The sequence below is a fragment of the Lissotriton helveticus genome, chromosome 5_1, assembly GCF_964261635.1.
Source record: "Lissotriton helveticus chromosome 5_1, aLisHel1.1, whole genome shotgun sequence".
Taxonomy (NCBI): domain Eukaryota; kingdom Metazoa; phylum Chordata; class Amphibia; order Caudata; family Salamandridae; genus Lissotriton; species Lissotriton helveticus.
This window is the reverse complement of record NC_136065.1, coordinates 502,413,246-502,431,299: the sequence shown is the minus strand read 5'-3', so window position 1 is coordinate 502,431,299 and position 18,054 is coordinate 502,413,246. Positions and strand designations below refer to the sequence as shown.

Genomic DNA, 18,054 nt, shown 5'->3' with positions numbered 1-18,054 from the left:
GTGCCAGTGCTTGGTGTATTTCCTACTGGGTGTAGCACATCTGTCCTGTGTCTGCGCATATGGCCTCAATGGGAGAGCGGGTGCACTCTTGTTTGATCAGCCAGGCGAGGAACCGGCCAGCCCGTTAATTCAGCATGCTCAGCTGGCAGCTGTTCTGAGTGTTGCGGGTCCTTACCACACCCCTCACCCTCTTGTTCCTGACGCAGCAGTTGGGATTCTATTTTCTTAAGGGAGGTAGATAGTTGTTTGTGAATATTCCATGTGGCTCCCTTACAGTGCCCCCTAATCGTTGTCTGGAAGGTTTCCCATTCTATTGCAACACTACTTGCTGTGCCCTCATTCATTTTCCCTTGATTCCTCCAAATACTTCATATAGAAAAAAGAAAGAAGCTGAAAAAGTAAAAGATTTTTCTTGAATCAACATGGAGACCCACCTCCTCAATAAGACATAAACTCCAAACCGTAGCGAATTGATAAGACAACACAGTATGTTACTAGAAAAATTATTTAATGCAACAGTAACCAACTGTCAAAACTGACATATGACCACTTAGTATAACTTCTATACTCATTGATATATTGCAATGAACACCTGGCCCTGAAGAAGTCCTTCCAGAAATCTTATATGAGGTCCACATTTGAAGGTCGAAACACGTTGGCGTATTATAGATAATGGTCAAGAGTCTAGCATAACTATTGGAAAGTGCACAGCTGGCACTAGCTGACAAGCGCACGGAAAGGCGCAACCATCAAATTATGTAATAACACATCTGACCATTCCAGGACCATAGAGTAAGAACACTATACCAAAATGTGAGAGGACATTACAGCATATTGTTCCAGGACTTACTAAACCGGATACAATAATCCGCTGTAAAGATATTAATTGTACTGGGGGTTAACATATTACAGAACGATTTATGTCTTTTATGTACACCTGGGGTTACTAATTTGTTTTAAGTCAGAAGTAAGCATCTAGTCGATGCACATGTTTGCTTTAATGTTGTGGTCAATGTTTTCTATGTTACATGTAAACAAGACATGTTACCTGTCTAATTGTTTTGACTAAAATGTTTCTTTACAGATATGTCTGTCTTTGCTACATAATTATGTAAAATCGACTTTGTATACAAAGATTTGAGTAAAACTTTCAGTGGATGAATGTCTATTAATCGTGAGGTACTGACAAAATAACATGCTACAAGAAGGATGTTGGTAAATTAAGCATACATAAAAAGTATGAGAGTCAATGAAGGTTAAATAAAATAAAAACATGAAGGATAATATTGTTAATCCTTCAGTTGTGAATCATACCAATTGATTGTCTGGGAGACAACTTTTCGCAGATAATGCTATTTTGATTCCAGCCTCTGCAGTCCTGAATTGAATCACTCCCCTTTAGGAGACTACCCTATTTAGAGCATATGGTCTGATGTCCTTTTTTCTGACCATAACTACCAGGGAAAAACTGGTCATCATAAAAAGAAAAAAATATAATGAACCTCACACCCTGTAAGAAAACTATGGGCGTTTGTTTCTGAAAAACAAAAACTTTGTTGTGTGGCCCCCTAAAAGATGGCAGCAGTGCGTCAACCTTTCAGTGCCTTTTTGGTAGCTGCCATGGCAGTGGCTCCCGGGAATGCTCCAAGGTCACTGCCGGCCGGGTGTGAATTAAAAAAAGGCCAGTCTTTTGTTTGTCATGGTGGTGGACATAATATACTCCGCCACTCTGGCAGTCACACTCAAGACCAACAAGAGCCAAATCAGCCCCTTACTCTTGTAGTACTCTTGACTTACTCCTGAAATCCATTAAGAAGCACAGGCTTAGTTGTTTCCCTGGGCTTGGCTGCGTCCGGCTCCATGTTCCTTGCTTGTGAAATGTTCATGCTTGAAGGTTCCACGAGTGACATTTGGTTAGTCAGTTGGAGCTTGGCTGGCGATGTTGATCGAAGCTCCTCTGCTGCCGTTAAGGGCTTATTGAAATAAATCACCAGAGAGACTCCTAGTGACGAGCCACACAATAGGATAACATAAGACATGGCGCGCAGTTTAAACAAGGAAGTAACATGGGAGTAGTTACTAGCTGCACGGAAAAGATAGTAAAAGTTACAGCATGGAAATAAACTATCTCGTAGAATGGGTACAGCCATAGAAAGTGGTATGAACAGCGTGGTAACAATACAGTCTAACATCAGGAAATCGCCATAGGCAAGGGCAGATAGAGATATGGTGTGAAATCAATGTATCAGTAATTACGAATATAGCCATGAATGAATGAAGCCAGCTATTATGGCGCAATATATAATGAGAGAGCACAAAATGTAACCAAAGTGAACCATGGACACTGTTTTATATTAAGTTACTGAAACGGTATGTTTACATTTTAGAATTTTTCCCTGATGAAGGCGATAATGTCGCCGAAATGCATTGGAAAGCAGAATATTTGGTCTCATTGGCTGGTTGAAATGGGCCCGACCCCGGTTGCGGTACAATCTGCTCGCAACCTCGGGATAATAGTTGATGATAAGTTGTCAATGTGCGCACAAACCGCTAAAACCGCTAAAACGGCTTTAACATGCTTTGCAATCCTCAAATGGTTGAGGAAAATACTGTGGCAACTCCCGGAAGGGGCACAGAGAACAGTATTACAGGCCTTAATAGGTTCTAGATTAGACTACGGAAACATCCTTTATTTAGGAACTAATAAAGACACTATTAACCGTCTTCAGGTTATTCAAAATGCCGCAGCTAGGTTGCTCCTTCATCTCCCAGGGCGTACAAGCATGTCAGAAAATTTGAAGAAATTGCATTGGCTGTAGATCGCCAATAGAGTGAAATTTAAAGCACTCTGCTATATGTTTCGGATCAATGTGAGGGAAGCACCTACCTATTTATGTAAACTGGCCCAGAAATACCTGCCCTCCCGCACTCTTCGGTCTATGTCACAAGCCAAATTTGTTGTCCCCAGGTTCAAACGAGCACGCTTGGGCGGATGCTCATTCACTTATTTGGCCCCAGTTCTGTGGAATTCTCTTCCACTCAAACTACGTCTGGAACCTAGTTACCTCCAATACCGGAGGGGAGTCAAAGCCTGGCTTTTTAATCAGTAGCGTCCACAGTTCTCTTTGTTCAGTTAAACAGATCCAAGGCGCTGGGAAACCCTCAGGGTAGCTGTTGCGCCATACAAATGTAATAATTAAATAAATAAATAAATAAATAAATATATTGGAGATGCATAAAGATTTGTCAGGATGACGTACAAGAAAAAGTAAATGTGATCTGAACATGTATAACAAAAGAAGATATCGAAAGAATTAATGAAATTTCGCAGTAAACATTGAGTATAATCCGATTTATTTAAAACATAGCTGGATATTACAGCACAGACCCAGTGCCCTGGGAGACAGTCCTACATCTGATAGGACTGCTACCTACCAAATTCAATAACCACACTCCAGGCGGGGAGTGATTCCTAGGCAGCATGGAAAAATTGCAAAAGTTTGGATAAACAGAGGTGGTGCACGCCCAAACCCTACGCTTATTGAAATAAAGCCATTCAACACATTTCTTGGCGATAATCACCAGCCAAATGTAGTGACACCACAGCAGAATGGAGGTGTTGAAGTTGGCAGACCTAGGCCTCACCGCCGTAACTCTCTGAGAGGAGCCCTTCCGACGAGAGCTTTCAAACGCTGTGAAGAGGCACGTTTGTCGTGAAGCATGTAGAGCGCTAACAGTGAGCGCAAAGCGAGAAAAGGGAAGCAGTCGGACAACTACAGTTGTGTCCGTGCAAGAATAAGTCACAGCAAAATAGGATTGTAGCTCACGGTTTTTAGTTGTGCGGCTGATTGAAATGAAGATGAGGACAGAGGAATGATCACCTCCTAAAGACATATTAGCATATTTTCTTCTCCATTATCACCCTTCTGTGGTATGCACGCCACCATCCTTAATGTCTACATTGAGATGCGTAGATGGGTTGGAGCAGCTATAGGTCTCTCTGGTGCGACATAGATGGACTTTATGTGTGCAGCAATGCCTATACCATGGTGGTTGTGTTGGAGGGGTACTGTGATGTATGTTATAAATGGCAAGGTACCATGGTGGGAAACATCTGGAACAACGAGGCCAGAGCCACGAGTTACTGAAGCCCACAAGCCAAACAACAACTTGCCCAAACCGTGGGTGGGGGTATTCGGGGTATTTTTAGGGTGTGAGGGGTTTGGGGTCGTTTTTAGAGGGTGGGAGGTGTTCGGGGTAGTTTTAGGGGGTGGGGGTTTGGGGTCATTTTTAGGGGGTGGGGGTTTGGGGTAGTTTTTAGGGGGTGGGGGTTTGGGTCGTTTTTAGGGGGTTGGAGGGGTTCAGAGAAGTTTTTAGGGGTGAGGGTATTTGGGGTCGTTTTTAGGGGGTGGGAGGGGATCTGTAGTTTTAGGGGGTAGGGGGTTTGGGTAGTTTTTAGGAGGTCGCGGTGTACTTAGGGCTCAGGGAGAGAGGGGGTGGTAACCTTAGCCATGGATTGCCGTTTACCATACATGCCTTTACCACGAAAATGTGTGGTATAGGAATGTGTGGTAAAGCAATTTGTGGTTCAGACGCAGTCATTGTAGAGACCGCGTTGTGAAGGTAGGCGGGGTAGAGGAACTCATTTTTCCGACATACAATCTACCATGGCCTGTGTGTATGGTGTTGCCTCATGAGATCAAGTAGGCAGCTGTACTACTGGATCATGGTGTCATATGTTGATCCGATGTACCTGGCACAAACGTGGGTGATGAGGAGACCTGTGTCACACGTCATCTGGACAGTCATGTTGTATCTGCTCTTCCTGTTGTGGAAGCACAAATCTTTAACCTTTGGCCCCAATAGCTGGATATGAGGGCATTCAATAGCAAATTTGCAATGTAAAAAAAAATGCAGACTGACAGCATCAACAGTTTACCTTACCACGAGAAATTTGATTTAGCTGCAGATATCTTAGTTGGGTATAGATTATCTATTCAGTGAGTTACAGAAGGCAAATCGAGAAATGTCTGGTGCCAAACTCATCATATACAGATACCCTCTCAGGCACAGGAATGCCGGACTGCTAGCAGCTTCCGAAGAGTAACATTGGTGGCCCAATGTTGTGAGGCTCTGTCCGTAATAACTACTTCCTGACTACCTTTTTCCATCTCTTGGCAAGTTTCTGTTGCCCATCAATCTCTTACTATCTGACTTAAAGCCTTTTGAGGAGGGGTGAAACCTCGGTCCTCCTCTAACCTTCTGTAATAAATTGTTGGGTAACCCCTTCAGTTGGCCCCATCCCTGAAGAAAGGACCCTCTTGCCTCCTGCAATATTTTGTTGCCACTTGTGCTGAATTAATAAAAAAAAGTAAGCCCCGGGGCACTTTAGGAGGCCACTACAGTTTGCACCACTCATTGCCCCTGCCAATGCTACCATTGCCAGTATCAACACAATTACTTATCATCATATTCTTATTACTGTGACAATTTGGACTAATCATTTTTAATCATTTAGAATTATAGGATACTCTGGTGCTGTGCTTACCTCAAATTTAGTCATACAGTGCTACCATGTGGCGGGCTACCATCAGGGCAAGTGTTGAGAATTAAGTGCCAGTGCTCAGCCCCAGCAAACACTGGCTTGAATTAAGCACTGATTGACGGCCCACCTCAAAAGCGGCCATGAATAACATTGGTCGTGTCCATCTATGACCTTTGAGAGGAAGAATCGTATTCCTTCTTCCTATCACCAACTCATAATTCATTGGCCATGACTCACTTCCCTCCTGTTCATTAATGGCCTCAGCGGCCAGCAACACATTATTCTATTAGTCTGTTCATCATGACTAAGTAAATAGGAAATATGGGTACCTTTGTCATTTCTCAGGCTATATTCTGTCCCTCCAAATCAGCGGAGGAATGTGCTTCACATCCCTGGCAGAGTACATACACCCTTCCATGTTTAGATAGCTCTTCCAGGCAGGTGGAGTACTCTGTGCCCACATCACTGTCACCAACATGGAGCTCCACTGAAAGCACTGAAGATCCTCTGTGTAGGCGGCATGTTCAATGTGCCCACAGAGCAACACATTTTTTTTTAAACAAACTACCAAAGTTGGAGTTTATTATTAAAAAACAAAAAATACATGACCCAGATGCGCTGGGAGTTTCAAAGCAGTGTGTGTCGACCATTGTACGTTTTTTTCTCTTTGGGGCTCAGCAGGAGTTCCCTAGTGTTCACAAACAGGAGGACCTGAAGCCAGTGTAGGAAACATGGTGGTGACCCAACTCTTAATGATGTAGTGGAACCACAAGTTTGGAGGACAGAGTTCTCATCCATATTTTTTGTGGTCTGCAAAACTCTAATTTAGGTCCCTAACCAATGTTTCCTAAACAGTAAGGCACAAGAGTACGATAAAAACGTTATAGCGCAAATGCACTGTGCAATATTACAGAAGAAGCAATCCCACCTTCAAGAAGAAATGACAGCTGGGTTCGCGGCCAGTGTTGCGCCAAATGCTTCAGGGCTACGAATCCTGAATGGGAGGTTTGCAGGGGACAAACCTGCCGCATGGACACATATCTCCCAAAGGGCTGTCATTATAATTGATTATACAGCCACCTCCCTGACCCTTTTTAATGAACTGGTGACTTTAGAAATTGTACAGGAAGAGAGCGATCACAGCCCACACTATCACTCAGTCACTAACATTATAAATACTGACTCGAGCACTCAGAACTTGAAGCGATTAGGATGGCATGTCCAGCAGCGAAATGAAGTGCTATCCAATTGCACCAAAGTTTTGAATGAATATCAACTTGCGCCAACTAACGCAATTTGTGAATGGGAAATGTGCCGTGAGGCTTTGCTATTAAAAAAAACAAGCATTGGCATAGCCAATAGGTCTCGCTTTTAGGACCTTATGTGTTTATTAATGCATTTTGCCTATGTTGTAGAGTATTGTGCTGATTGTATAAGTAAAGCACAATGAAGCCTCGCCCATTGACGTTGCCAATGTTTGTTTAACAATAGGCTCTAGAATGACAGAGCGAACACTGACTGAAAAAGTAGAGTATAGCAATGGAGGTCCCCAGGAGGGCAGTACATTTTTAGAATGGGCCTAATGTATTGCATGATATTTGAAGGTATGCCAATGGCCAAGACTTTTTGATTTTACTAAACATACATAAACTTATCACATGGGACTTTGCAATCCCTGTATAATCACCCATCTCTATTTTCTGTATAATCAGCAACTTGTGACACACCCAGTCGCTGATTATAAGGAAAAAAAAGTCAGAAAGCAACTGCTATAAGTTATTACAGTCGAGTTCTGATGTCACAATGCCTACTGCCACAGCCAGCAATCGAGCTGAAAGGCAGGTCAGGTCAAAGAGCATAATTGAAACAAAAATGAAGTGCTGCTTTTCTTTCTTCTGCTCAATTTTTCTAGCTTACAGTGAAAAGCAGAAATAATATAGTTATTTTTGCACTCCTTAGATAATTATAGAAACATGAGATTCTTTCTGCATGTAAAAGTACATTCCGAGCTTTTTATTTTTTTTAATGATTTGTATGGAACTGTTTCTAAGATCTTTTTTCAAGAAATATTTAACAGGTATTTGATGTGTTTAATTGTGCACTAGAGGTTCCTATTTTTATTCTTCTTCTTTGCAAATATGCACTCTATTTCATTTGAAAGACCTATATACCAAGTTTTTAAGTGGTTTGTGGGAAAGGTGATGGCGTGACCATGTATTATTATATTGGATAAAGAACCCCCTAGCATACATGATAAGGGAATATAAAGTCAACTCGGAGTTCCATCCCCTTCTAAAGGAACTTGGCCTTTGGCCTCATTCCTCTATATGGTTATGGAACTCCTCGGTGACTTGCAATATCCTTATATTGCAGGAGAGGGTTCTTTATCCCTTACATTATTTCGTAATTTTTAGACATGTTAATACTGTCTGGGCAAAAACTTCACCTCATTGGTGCCAGTTTAACAACCAAAAACAGACAGATGACCAATCAACCTTTGCGTTGGACCTTCCACTGTGTGCAAACACATATTGCTACATTTTTAGTAACTTTTGATCATTTAAACTGGAAACAATTTTTGGGTTAAAATCTGCAGATCTTACAGCAGATGATGAATTACGAGGCAATTGCAGCAAATCCAAAGCAGCATCCACAGAATCGCATAATTCCAGTGGCCATGATATAAACACCCAATATACACACACACATACGCACGCACCTACACTATTCACACTTATCAGTTATAGGTGAACCACTAGTTTAATCTGTCTCTACTTTAAAATCACTAAATGAAATGCCACTGGCAGGGTGCTTTATGCTGTGTGAGGGTTTCTGTATAGTTTGAGCTCATCTGTGAATTTGGTCTTGCAAATTTTACCGATGTATATGTGGAGCGTGGCTCAATATAGATGTCTGCCATCAAAATCCTTACATTTAGTCAGTTTGATTGCATAAATGCTGAGGAAGCAGACCTTAAAAGTATGTGGTCGAAAGCATCTGAAAATGGATGGCAAAAACACAGACCAAAACATAGACTACTAAAATCTAATCTTACAAAAATATCTTCCTACAGAAATGTTGGCCTGCAGCTGAAGCGTATATTAAATACTTGAACCAAATACAAGACTAGAAGTACCAGAATACCAAGGCAGACAGGCATAGGCAGAGCCAATAGTTCTGGCTTTCATTCTCAATCACAAGTAAATCATTTAAAAAAACCTCCAGCAGTGAGAAAGAAAAAGTTTTGTTTTACTATACAATGATTCTATGAGATGGATAACTTAACATGTGTATTTCTGGGGTGTAAATTAGTCCCTCACGCGTGCTAATTACTCCATACGAGGTGGAATGCTACACCAGGGTGAAAAGGCAATAGCTTATAGCAAGAGTGGTGCGCCCCTGGGTGAAGCCAACCCCACTCAATGCAGCTTTTAAAAGAACTGGTATTAACAAGCCTTGCAGGGAGATATGCGCCACGTTTGACCTACAAATAAAAGTGAGGTCTGAACACCTGACAAGATACACCTTGAGATATTTGTATGTGCGAGTACCAAAATGAAACGGGCGGAAACTAATAAGCAAGAGACTAAACTGCTCATATATGATGTTTGTTCTTTTCTGCGCGAACTCCACCCGAGGATTGTAGAGCGCTTGACTTGAGTTACATTAAACAAGGACACATGCATTTCTTTTTTATCGGCACGGGGAGAATAAGTGATGGGACTAGAATCATAGGATGTTAAGCCGACGCCGAGACTATGTTCCAAAGTCGGCATCTCTGGCCATTACACCATACCCTCTCCGTGCGCTCGCTCCATCTACAGCAGCGCGCTGGTTTCTCTAGAGTTCCCACAATTCCCCGAAGTCAGGCATTTGATCAAACTTTACCCACCTGCATCTCCCAGTTCGAGGAGCAACAGAAGAAGTGCTAGCACCAAAAAGCAGAAACCCTTCATGTCTACTGGTGACCGTGCCATGCAGCCTCCGGCCAGGGACAGCTGCCTGCTGATGTCCTGGTAAGCACGTGATCGCTCCTCTCTCTGCACAAGGGCACCTTTTCAGCCCAAGAAAATGACCGACCAGCAACGAAACAAGTGGGAGGGGTGGAGGAGTGCGAGAGAACACACAGCGATTCCTTTGCGGGAGCGAGCGAAGATATGTTGCCAAAGCTCGCTCCCGCATGGGAATCTCCAAACGTGCACGCATTGCCATTGAAAGCAATGCAATGCGTGCACTTTTTTGGCTGAAAAGCCGAAGCGATTTCTCATAGGTCTTTTTCCTATGCGGCGCATGCGCGATGCGTAGGCAAGACCTAAAAAGTACAGCAGAGAAAAACTACCCACCCATTTACTAACGGCAAACAGGAGCATTTTTCACTGGAGGACAAAACACGTCCTCGAAGCAAAAAAGACTTTAAAAAGGGAGCTTCGCCGATTACAACGCAACTATTTAGATAAAATGTGCCAACACAGGGTGAGGAACCTGAGCAGTTTGGGAGGCACCTCGACAAGATTTGGACAAAAATGCTCCATACAAGCAAGTCCAGAAACATCACAGCTTTTTGGACAATAATCAACGAGGTAAACAAGGACTCAACAGCTAATTATAATGCAATAATAAGTGAGGGGGCTGGGGCACATTACCTGCACTATCATTATTCTATCACACAAACAGAATTAATGGAAACCAAGCCATGTAACCAACGTAACATTCACCTCACCAAGCAAACAGAAACAGAAACAGGATTGTGCACGGCAAATGACCTCAGTCAATGGTACAGACAACTACAGCTGTATTACTGGATGTGGCATGTCCAAATTATACCATTATTAACGGGTCTGCTAGAAGATATTGTTGTTTAGACAACATAACGCTGCCCCCAAAACGACCTGACAAAAAGGGTGAAAGTATGGAAGGAAGCCAAGCAGGAAGACTGAATATTCCCAGAACAAAATCTGGTTTAAAAAAAGATCATGAGCGAGCCACATAATGGGCAAAAAGCAAATGGCAGAGCAAAAATCAAGCCCCATTGAATATATTATAAAGAAGAGTAGAATGGATGGAGCACTTGGACCCAATGAGCTACCGCAGGCCGACCCAAGGCCTATCCAAGGCATCCCTAGAGCACTGAGCAAAAAAACTATACCTACTATATACAGTGCGGTCTGCCTTTAACAAGCATTACCAAATTCATTGTGAAGATCAATAATTCACCCACTCTTTAAAGGGAGCGACAGAAGTCATCCCGTAAATTATGGCTTAATTGTGCTATTGGACACTGAGGCCAAATAATGTGCAAGTCTAGTATTCCAACACCCTCAAACATGGGTAGGCAGACATGCATCCATCCCAGGGAATCAAACTGGTTTCAGAGCTGGCCAGAGCACACTTTCGATTTTGGCAGCCCTAACCCTTTGCATGCATCCTCTTTCACACTGAAACTTGGCTTCGCATTCAGCTGGGAGATGGCACTAAACTATCCAAGAAAATTTACACTCCGGTTGGCCTAAAGCAAGGCTATGTTTTAGCCTCAATACTATCTAACATCTATATATCAAGCCTGTCCATAGAACTAGATCTCATAAATGTGCATCCTTCTAGGTTAGGGAGCCATCCCCTCACCCATATCCTATACGCAAATGACCTAGTCCTGATTAGCATGACACCTGTGGAGCTGCAAAGGCTTCTGGATGCCCTGCTGTGCTTCACAAAATGGTGTAAAATTGAAATCCACTATAAGAAACTTAAAAAGAAATAACGGGATCATGGACCATTGACCGGCTCCAAATAACCATCGAACAAAACTATAAATGCCTTGGGGGGTGGGGGGTGGGGGGGGTTGAATCAAGAGATACCTTCTGCTGTCAGGTTAATGTACACTTGCAAGTTCACAGAAGAGCCCACCTTTAGGGCCCTTAAAGAAGGACATGGCAGCAAAACTTCTCCCCACAAGTGCATGTGGGTGTCATGTAACTGTTGGGAAGGAGGCAAAGTTATCAGATTGCCTAATTACAAAAGCCAAGCGATCAGCCTTCAAGCTCCCAAATTGTTCCTCACCAGCGCATCTACAAGTAAAGCTAAGCCTAACAAATAGACTCTGGCCTCAAAAAGTTTTTTCACAAAGATGTGCCATAGATTTAAACTAGCCAAGAAAAATACACTTGCTGCATACTTGTGACATGAAAAAACAGCAGAATTCAATTGCCTCATTTAGCCGCTTTATACATGACGCCTCAACATCGCTTCAAGTCACCAATCTATGGACTACACAGGTAGCAGCTGGCGAGTTTAAAAGGATACTAAATAATGTAACAAGATAACTTTCAATGCAAGAAGATAAAGCAACACTAGCAAGTCGAGCTCGTTCTTGGCAAGTGAGAAACTCTTATAAGTGCTTAAAACTATTTTATTTCGATTTGGCTATCCATTTAATATTAAGCTCAAGTTTATGTGCCTCGCCTAGGAATTCTACCAACTTTGGACAGTCTTACCATTTGGGTAACAAAGCGGAGTACTCAGAATGCAGACTGTGTGGCACCAGAAATGAGACCCTAATACATGTACTCTGCATTTGTCTGAGAAGAAAGTCTAACTTTACGACTTTCGGTATTCACAAAAGGCATTTACGAGAAGTAAAGTTACATTTTTGTCTCAGTTTAACTTACATTTTTTTCTCAGTTAGACTTCAGACCAAAACTTAAGTTGAACTGAGACAAAAGTCTAACTTTACTACTCGTAAATGCCCTTTGTGAATACCGAAAGTTGTAAATTAAGACTTGTGTCTCCCTTTACCTTTGTGAATCAGGACCCATGTATTTTATGGTCCTCTTATAATTGTAATAAATAGTACTGAAATATTTATCCTTTCCTTAGTTCATTGGTCACTTGTATTATTCATTTTCTTATTGTACAAATTTGGAATGGTTTTAATTAACTATGCACTTCAGAAATAAATTTGAATTTGAATCTGTGGGGCACAACCCACTGGTGGGTCTCAAGTCCATTTTTGGTGTGTCATGAAGTCCAGGAAATAAAGATGCCTTTACATTCAAAATGTATCTTGTCACATTTGCTGAGCTTCAAATACAGAGGTCAAATCTCAGGCTATATCGTCTGACAAATTGCTGCTTCTGTGTTTTTTTAACATGGGATTGGTGTTTTTCAAACTCCTCTCACTTTACAGAGAAAGAAAAATAAAGTACATTATGTTACAATCTTTCTGGAGGGTCAAAGAGTTTAAAGGAAAGGCTGTAGGGTGTCATGTTTTGTAACACACACCAACATCTAAATACCTGTACATTAACTGTAAACATTCAGCAATTCAGAAAGCAAAAATCAAGTTGTTTTTTATAAATCTAAAGAATGATGGAAAATTATATTAGGCTCAAAACAAATCAAGACACTTTTTCTTGGTGCGAATGATAAAGATTCACTAAAACACGATTTCCACACATTATCAATTTTGGGCAGTATAGCTTTATCAGTAAAACTGTATGTCTGTATACATTTTGTGGCCATTGCAATGGAAAAGATGCTGTCTGTAAATGACAGCGCACTACCTCAAGATGCTTTAGTTACATTAAAAAATCGCACGCTTCAAGTCCATTTCAGCTGGGTGGGTCGAGAAGGTTTCTCATGCTAAAAGTGGGTGATGGACCTGGTGGGTATGGGAACAGAGATTTCCAAAAGAGACATTGCTTGGGAATGGACAGCCGCAGAACCACTCATGTTATCCGAATGGGGGGCAGGGATGGACTGGTGTGCACAAGTAGAATAACCCATCTACACTGTCAGAGGCTGCCCCCTAAAACATCCGAGGATCTGGGGGACATGGTGGGAACGCTATGGACTTGGTCTTAAGTGATCACCTATATAACTGTAAGATTACTCTTATTTGGTATCATGATAGAAGTGTGTACTACAGTGCTATATGTTTTAGTCAATGTATAAAACCAATAAAAAATGTTTTTTTTATAAAAACAGGTAGTGGTCCTAAAATGTTTGGGAAGCACTCTCTTAAGCTATTTAAATTCCGATTTCTGCATTTCTTTGCAACGTATTCTATTTCATGTCTTTCAGCCATATTGGAGAAGCTTGAAGAGCACCTCAGCATCCGCACACTGTATTTTATAGCCTATCTATCCTTTGGGCTTGGGACTGGTCTAGCAACACTCTCCAGGAATCTTTACGTCATCTTATCTCTATGCATCCCATATGGTATACTGTTTTCTACGCTCTGCACACTGCCATACTCACTGTTGTGTGATTACTACCAGAGTAAAAAGGTATGTTGTGCTGTCAATTTTTCTTGTTATGTGTTATGTTGTGGTGTCCTATGAATGTACACAATCAAAGCTATGAAGGAAAATGTTCAGCCCTTAGGTCACAAAATGAAATGGTTTGATAGAGGTGTATTAAATACATTAATGTTTGCATGCAATAGGCACATATGGCTAACTTCTTCAAAATCAGTTGTGTTTAGGCGCTGCTAATAAAGGGGGTGGGTAACAGGAGGAAAGAAGGAAGGAGGAGAGGAGAGGTGAGGGGACTGGAGGAGAGGAGAGGAGTGGAGAGGGGAGGAGAGAGGATGAGAGATACCCATGCTACTCCCTTTTAAAGCTTCACCTATTATACAACATTCCTTTAAGGCCAGACCTATTGGCATTGACAATGCTTATCTCTAATGGTGGGGGGGCTTTTTTTTATTATTACTGTCCCTCATTGCCAAGATATTCCTGGGGTGATGGACAGTAAAAAAGGCCTTCTGACCACTCCCACTAAGTAGGAAGGATGGTTGGATGGCTCTCCTCCAATGTCCCTTACGCCCTCTGGACGTCGAAGGAAGGTTTACCCAAGTGAAGGAAATCTTAATCCGGACAGATGCGGCTCTAGGCTCATGGCGGCCCTGGGCAGGGAGTGTAGGTAGGGTGCCCCGGAACAGGGGGTCCGGGCGGGGCGGAGCCCCCCGGAGCTCAGGAAGGTGTTTTAATAAAAGAGGCCGCCAAATCCCTGCCACGGGGTTGCCAAGGATTATTATATTAAGGATATATATTGGCGTGGCGGCCCCTGGAGTTTGGTGGCCCTGTGCAGGTGCACAGCTTGCACATGCCTAAGGTCGCCCCTGATCCGGGGTAAGCCTGGCAGTCTACCCGACTCAAAATTGGGCAGGAGGGCTAAGAGGTTGGCAGACAGGGTACTGAGTCACCATCGCGATGGAGTACCCTGTCCACCAAACTCTAAATCAGGCCCTTTATCTCTAAGGTAAGAAGGCGGTGCATGGGAGGGTCTTACAAAAGACGGAGGAGGCCTGGCATAAAATACAGGGAGGGAGTGAGTACGGTCTGAGCATTTGAGTCATCTGCTAAACTTTCTTGTACCAATGATCATGTGTGCCTTGAAGTGCAAGACTGTCCTCAAGGGTGTAACAGAGTCCAGTGTGAGGCCAACCAGAGATCGAACAGCCGATCCTAGCCCTAAAGTAGAGGCATAAAAGGTTCGATGTCCGGACCTATTTTGTGATGTGGCTGGGTTGTTCATCGCTTATAATGATCAGTGCTCACCTAGAGGGGTTGGTCGAAATCTAAAAATCATTTAACTGAATTGCATGGCAATAAACTGACCTAGTTTAGCTGAACTACATTTCCATATTCATCCTTGTTGACCAGTTTTCATTGTTTATTTCAGTTTGCAGGGTCTGCTGTGGATGGTACCAAGCGTGGCATGGGTGTGGATATCTCTCTGCTAAGCTGTCAATACTTCCTGGCTCAGATTCTTGTTTCGATCGTGATGGGGCCTTTGACCTCCATGGTGGGCAGTGCCAATGGGGTCATGTATTTTAGCAGCCTTGTGTCGTTTGTTGGCTGTTTCTACTCCTCCCTTTTTGTCATTTATGAAATTCCAGCAGATGAAGACACAGAGGAAGAAGAACAGCCCCTGCTGGTGAACACATGAGGCTCTGCTTCGTTGACATTCGGTTCAACGTGGACATTTCAAAACATTTTCATAACGAGACTGAGGATAAATTAGACCACTTTGAGTATTCAACCATTTGGGACACTTATTTAAGTGAAATTATCAACTTCTAAACCTGTGATTTATTAACAGGTTAGAGGAAAATAAAGAAATATTTGCAAAGCAAAATTCATTTGTGAATTTGTCTAAAGCTCTGTACAATATTGACCTAATTTGCACTGGAAAATAGAATTTCCACATGATCGTGTATACACTCTATTGCCTCTTATCCATGTTTTACACCAGCAGGTAAGTCTCAGTGAAAATGCATAGGTTCGCTGATGAAGGCCTACAGTTCAGCTTGGTTACTTTAAAAATGCATGGTCATTTTACCTGAAAATCCTATACAATACTACATGGAGCTGCTGACAAGTTGTGGAGTATTTTTGCGATATGACTCCAGAACAGGTAAGTGCTTTGTTTGTTTTTATTTGCAGGCAACATTCTTCTTTCCCCTGATCTTGGTTATAGCACCCGTGGTACCACTGCCCTCTTAAGCAGGGCCGGACTGGGAACTAAAACCGGCCCTGGCAAAGTGCTCGGCCAGCCCCCCTCCTCCCCCTGGGGTGATGCTACCGAGCTCGTTACCAGGGCCGCTTTTCTGCCGAATTTGTTACAGGGACGATTTTGCAGCTATGCTGCAAAAACGTCCCTGTGACAAAAACGGCCCCCTTGGGCCCAAAAACGGCCCCCACCCTTGCGGCCGACCAGGGGATTGCCCGGTGCCCGCAACGGCAAGTCCGGGCCTGCTCTTAAGGGCATTTAGTCCTCTGTAGCATGAGATAAGATCTGCTCGAACCACGCGCTGAAGGCTGATAAAAAAAAAAAACACAAACTACTATGACAAGTTGTGATAATAAGATCCTTTTTGACCAGTCAGTAAAATGTGCAAGGTACTCATGATCAGACCAAAAAAGGATTTAGCCTTCCCTCTGCCGCTGTGTCCGTACACCACAATCAGCACAACTTTGTCTTTACCTGTAAAGTCTCCAAAGATTCATTCTATCCTGTTCAATATTTACATGCAACACTTTGCTGATGTGCTTACCCTAGTCAACTACAGTTATAAATGTGCACTGTTGAAATACATATCTACTACCTATGTCTGCAGAACAGACCTGATCTGTCGAATAAAAAAGAGTGAAGGTGGGGATTGAGAATACCAGTTCTGATTCCTTCTTTTGGGGATGTGGGTGGCAGGACACCAGGTATGAGGGTTTGGTTTGGAGGTGAAAGGTGGCATGATATCAGCTATGAGGGTCAGTTTGTGCGATTTGGGCTAGATTGGCGCCAGGCATGGGGATTCGTTTTCATGACAACACAATGTAAAGGGGCGGTGGGGCGGGGAGCTATTTAGAAAGGAGAGGTCCAGTACCAATGCTCCCAAAGAATCACGTAGTAATCACTAGGGGGTGATTGTTCCTAATGGAGAGAGACAGAAAGCAGCATAATGTGGTTGCTGAAAAAAAGGTTTTGTGAGTGAAGTCTGGTTTATAGTAAAGGTTGGATACCGATGAAGGTGGGGGAATTTCTTCTATTGGAAAAAGTGCCCTCACACACCCATGCAGGTGTCATGCTTCAGCATCGGTCGTTTACTCCTCGTGGGGGTGGCACTGCTGTCCCCCATGGGCCCCAAGAGAGGGCTCTTTGTCTGAGATCTTTTAGGAGAAACGCCGCAGTTGTGCGTGTGGGTCTAAAAACTGTGTGGGTGAATTAAAATTACCCCCTTGGTACCCAGAAACAGAATTTTATTCTGGGGTCCTGGTGGTAAGATTAAAAGCAAAGGATAAGGAGAACCTCTTTCAAACAAATATAGTAGAGGAAGGAGTATTATCTTGCTGCTCTCTTATCCCTGAGTGTCAGTACAAGCGAAGGTGAGATTCAGGTCAACATGTTTCCCGCTAAGACTTGGTCCCTAGTGGATCGTGTTGCACTTCTTCAGGAGGGTAAAGTGGGATAAGATAATAAAATCTATCTAAATTCTATAAAAGAATCAGAGAAGACGACACTCTATATTCCTATGATACCGAGGGCCAGATGTAGGTAACACATTTTTACCGACTCTAAAATACCGATTTTTACCGAATCGGTATTTAAGAAAAGTGAAACGAGATGTAGGTCAAAATCCGGTAAAAAACACCGATTCGGTAAAAATCGCTAACCCATTCACGGTATTCACCGAATCGGTATTTACCGATACGGCAAATACCGAGTCGGTAAGTCACATGCAATCCTATGGGCCCGGATGCCCATAGGAATGCATTGCAACTACCGACTTGGTATTTACCGACCGGTAAATACCGAGTCGGTGAATACCGAGTCGGGGATACAAAATATCAGGCAGTTGAAGTATCAACCAATCACGTGTCTCCATCCCGCCCCTCAGCCAACCAACAGAGCAATAGACCAATCCTGTGCATCGACCCCACCCCACAACCAGGAAGTGGCCACACCCATGCAGGTGCAGTGTAACTGATCACACAGGAGAGCAGACACAC

General features: G+C 42.9%; 1 protein-coding gene across 1 annotated transcript in view; it reads left to right on the top strand.

The window, feature by feature from the left end:
* SLC45A1 (solute carrier family 45 member 1) overlaps nt 1–15,685 on the top strand; it is a 217,707-nt gene extending 202,022 nt beyond the window's left edge. The window contains exons 8-9 of the mRNA XM_078641000.1: nt 13,625–13,830; nt 15,230–15,685. Of these exons, the coding sequence (XP_078497126.1) occupies nt 13,625–13,830; nt 15,230–15,496 (473 nt within the window). The 3' untranslated portion in view covers nt 15,497–15,685. The remainder of the gene's footprint in view (nt 1–13,624; nt 13,831–15,229) is intronic.
* The last annotated feature ends 2,369 nt before the right edge of the window (nt 15,686–18,054 follow it).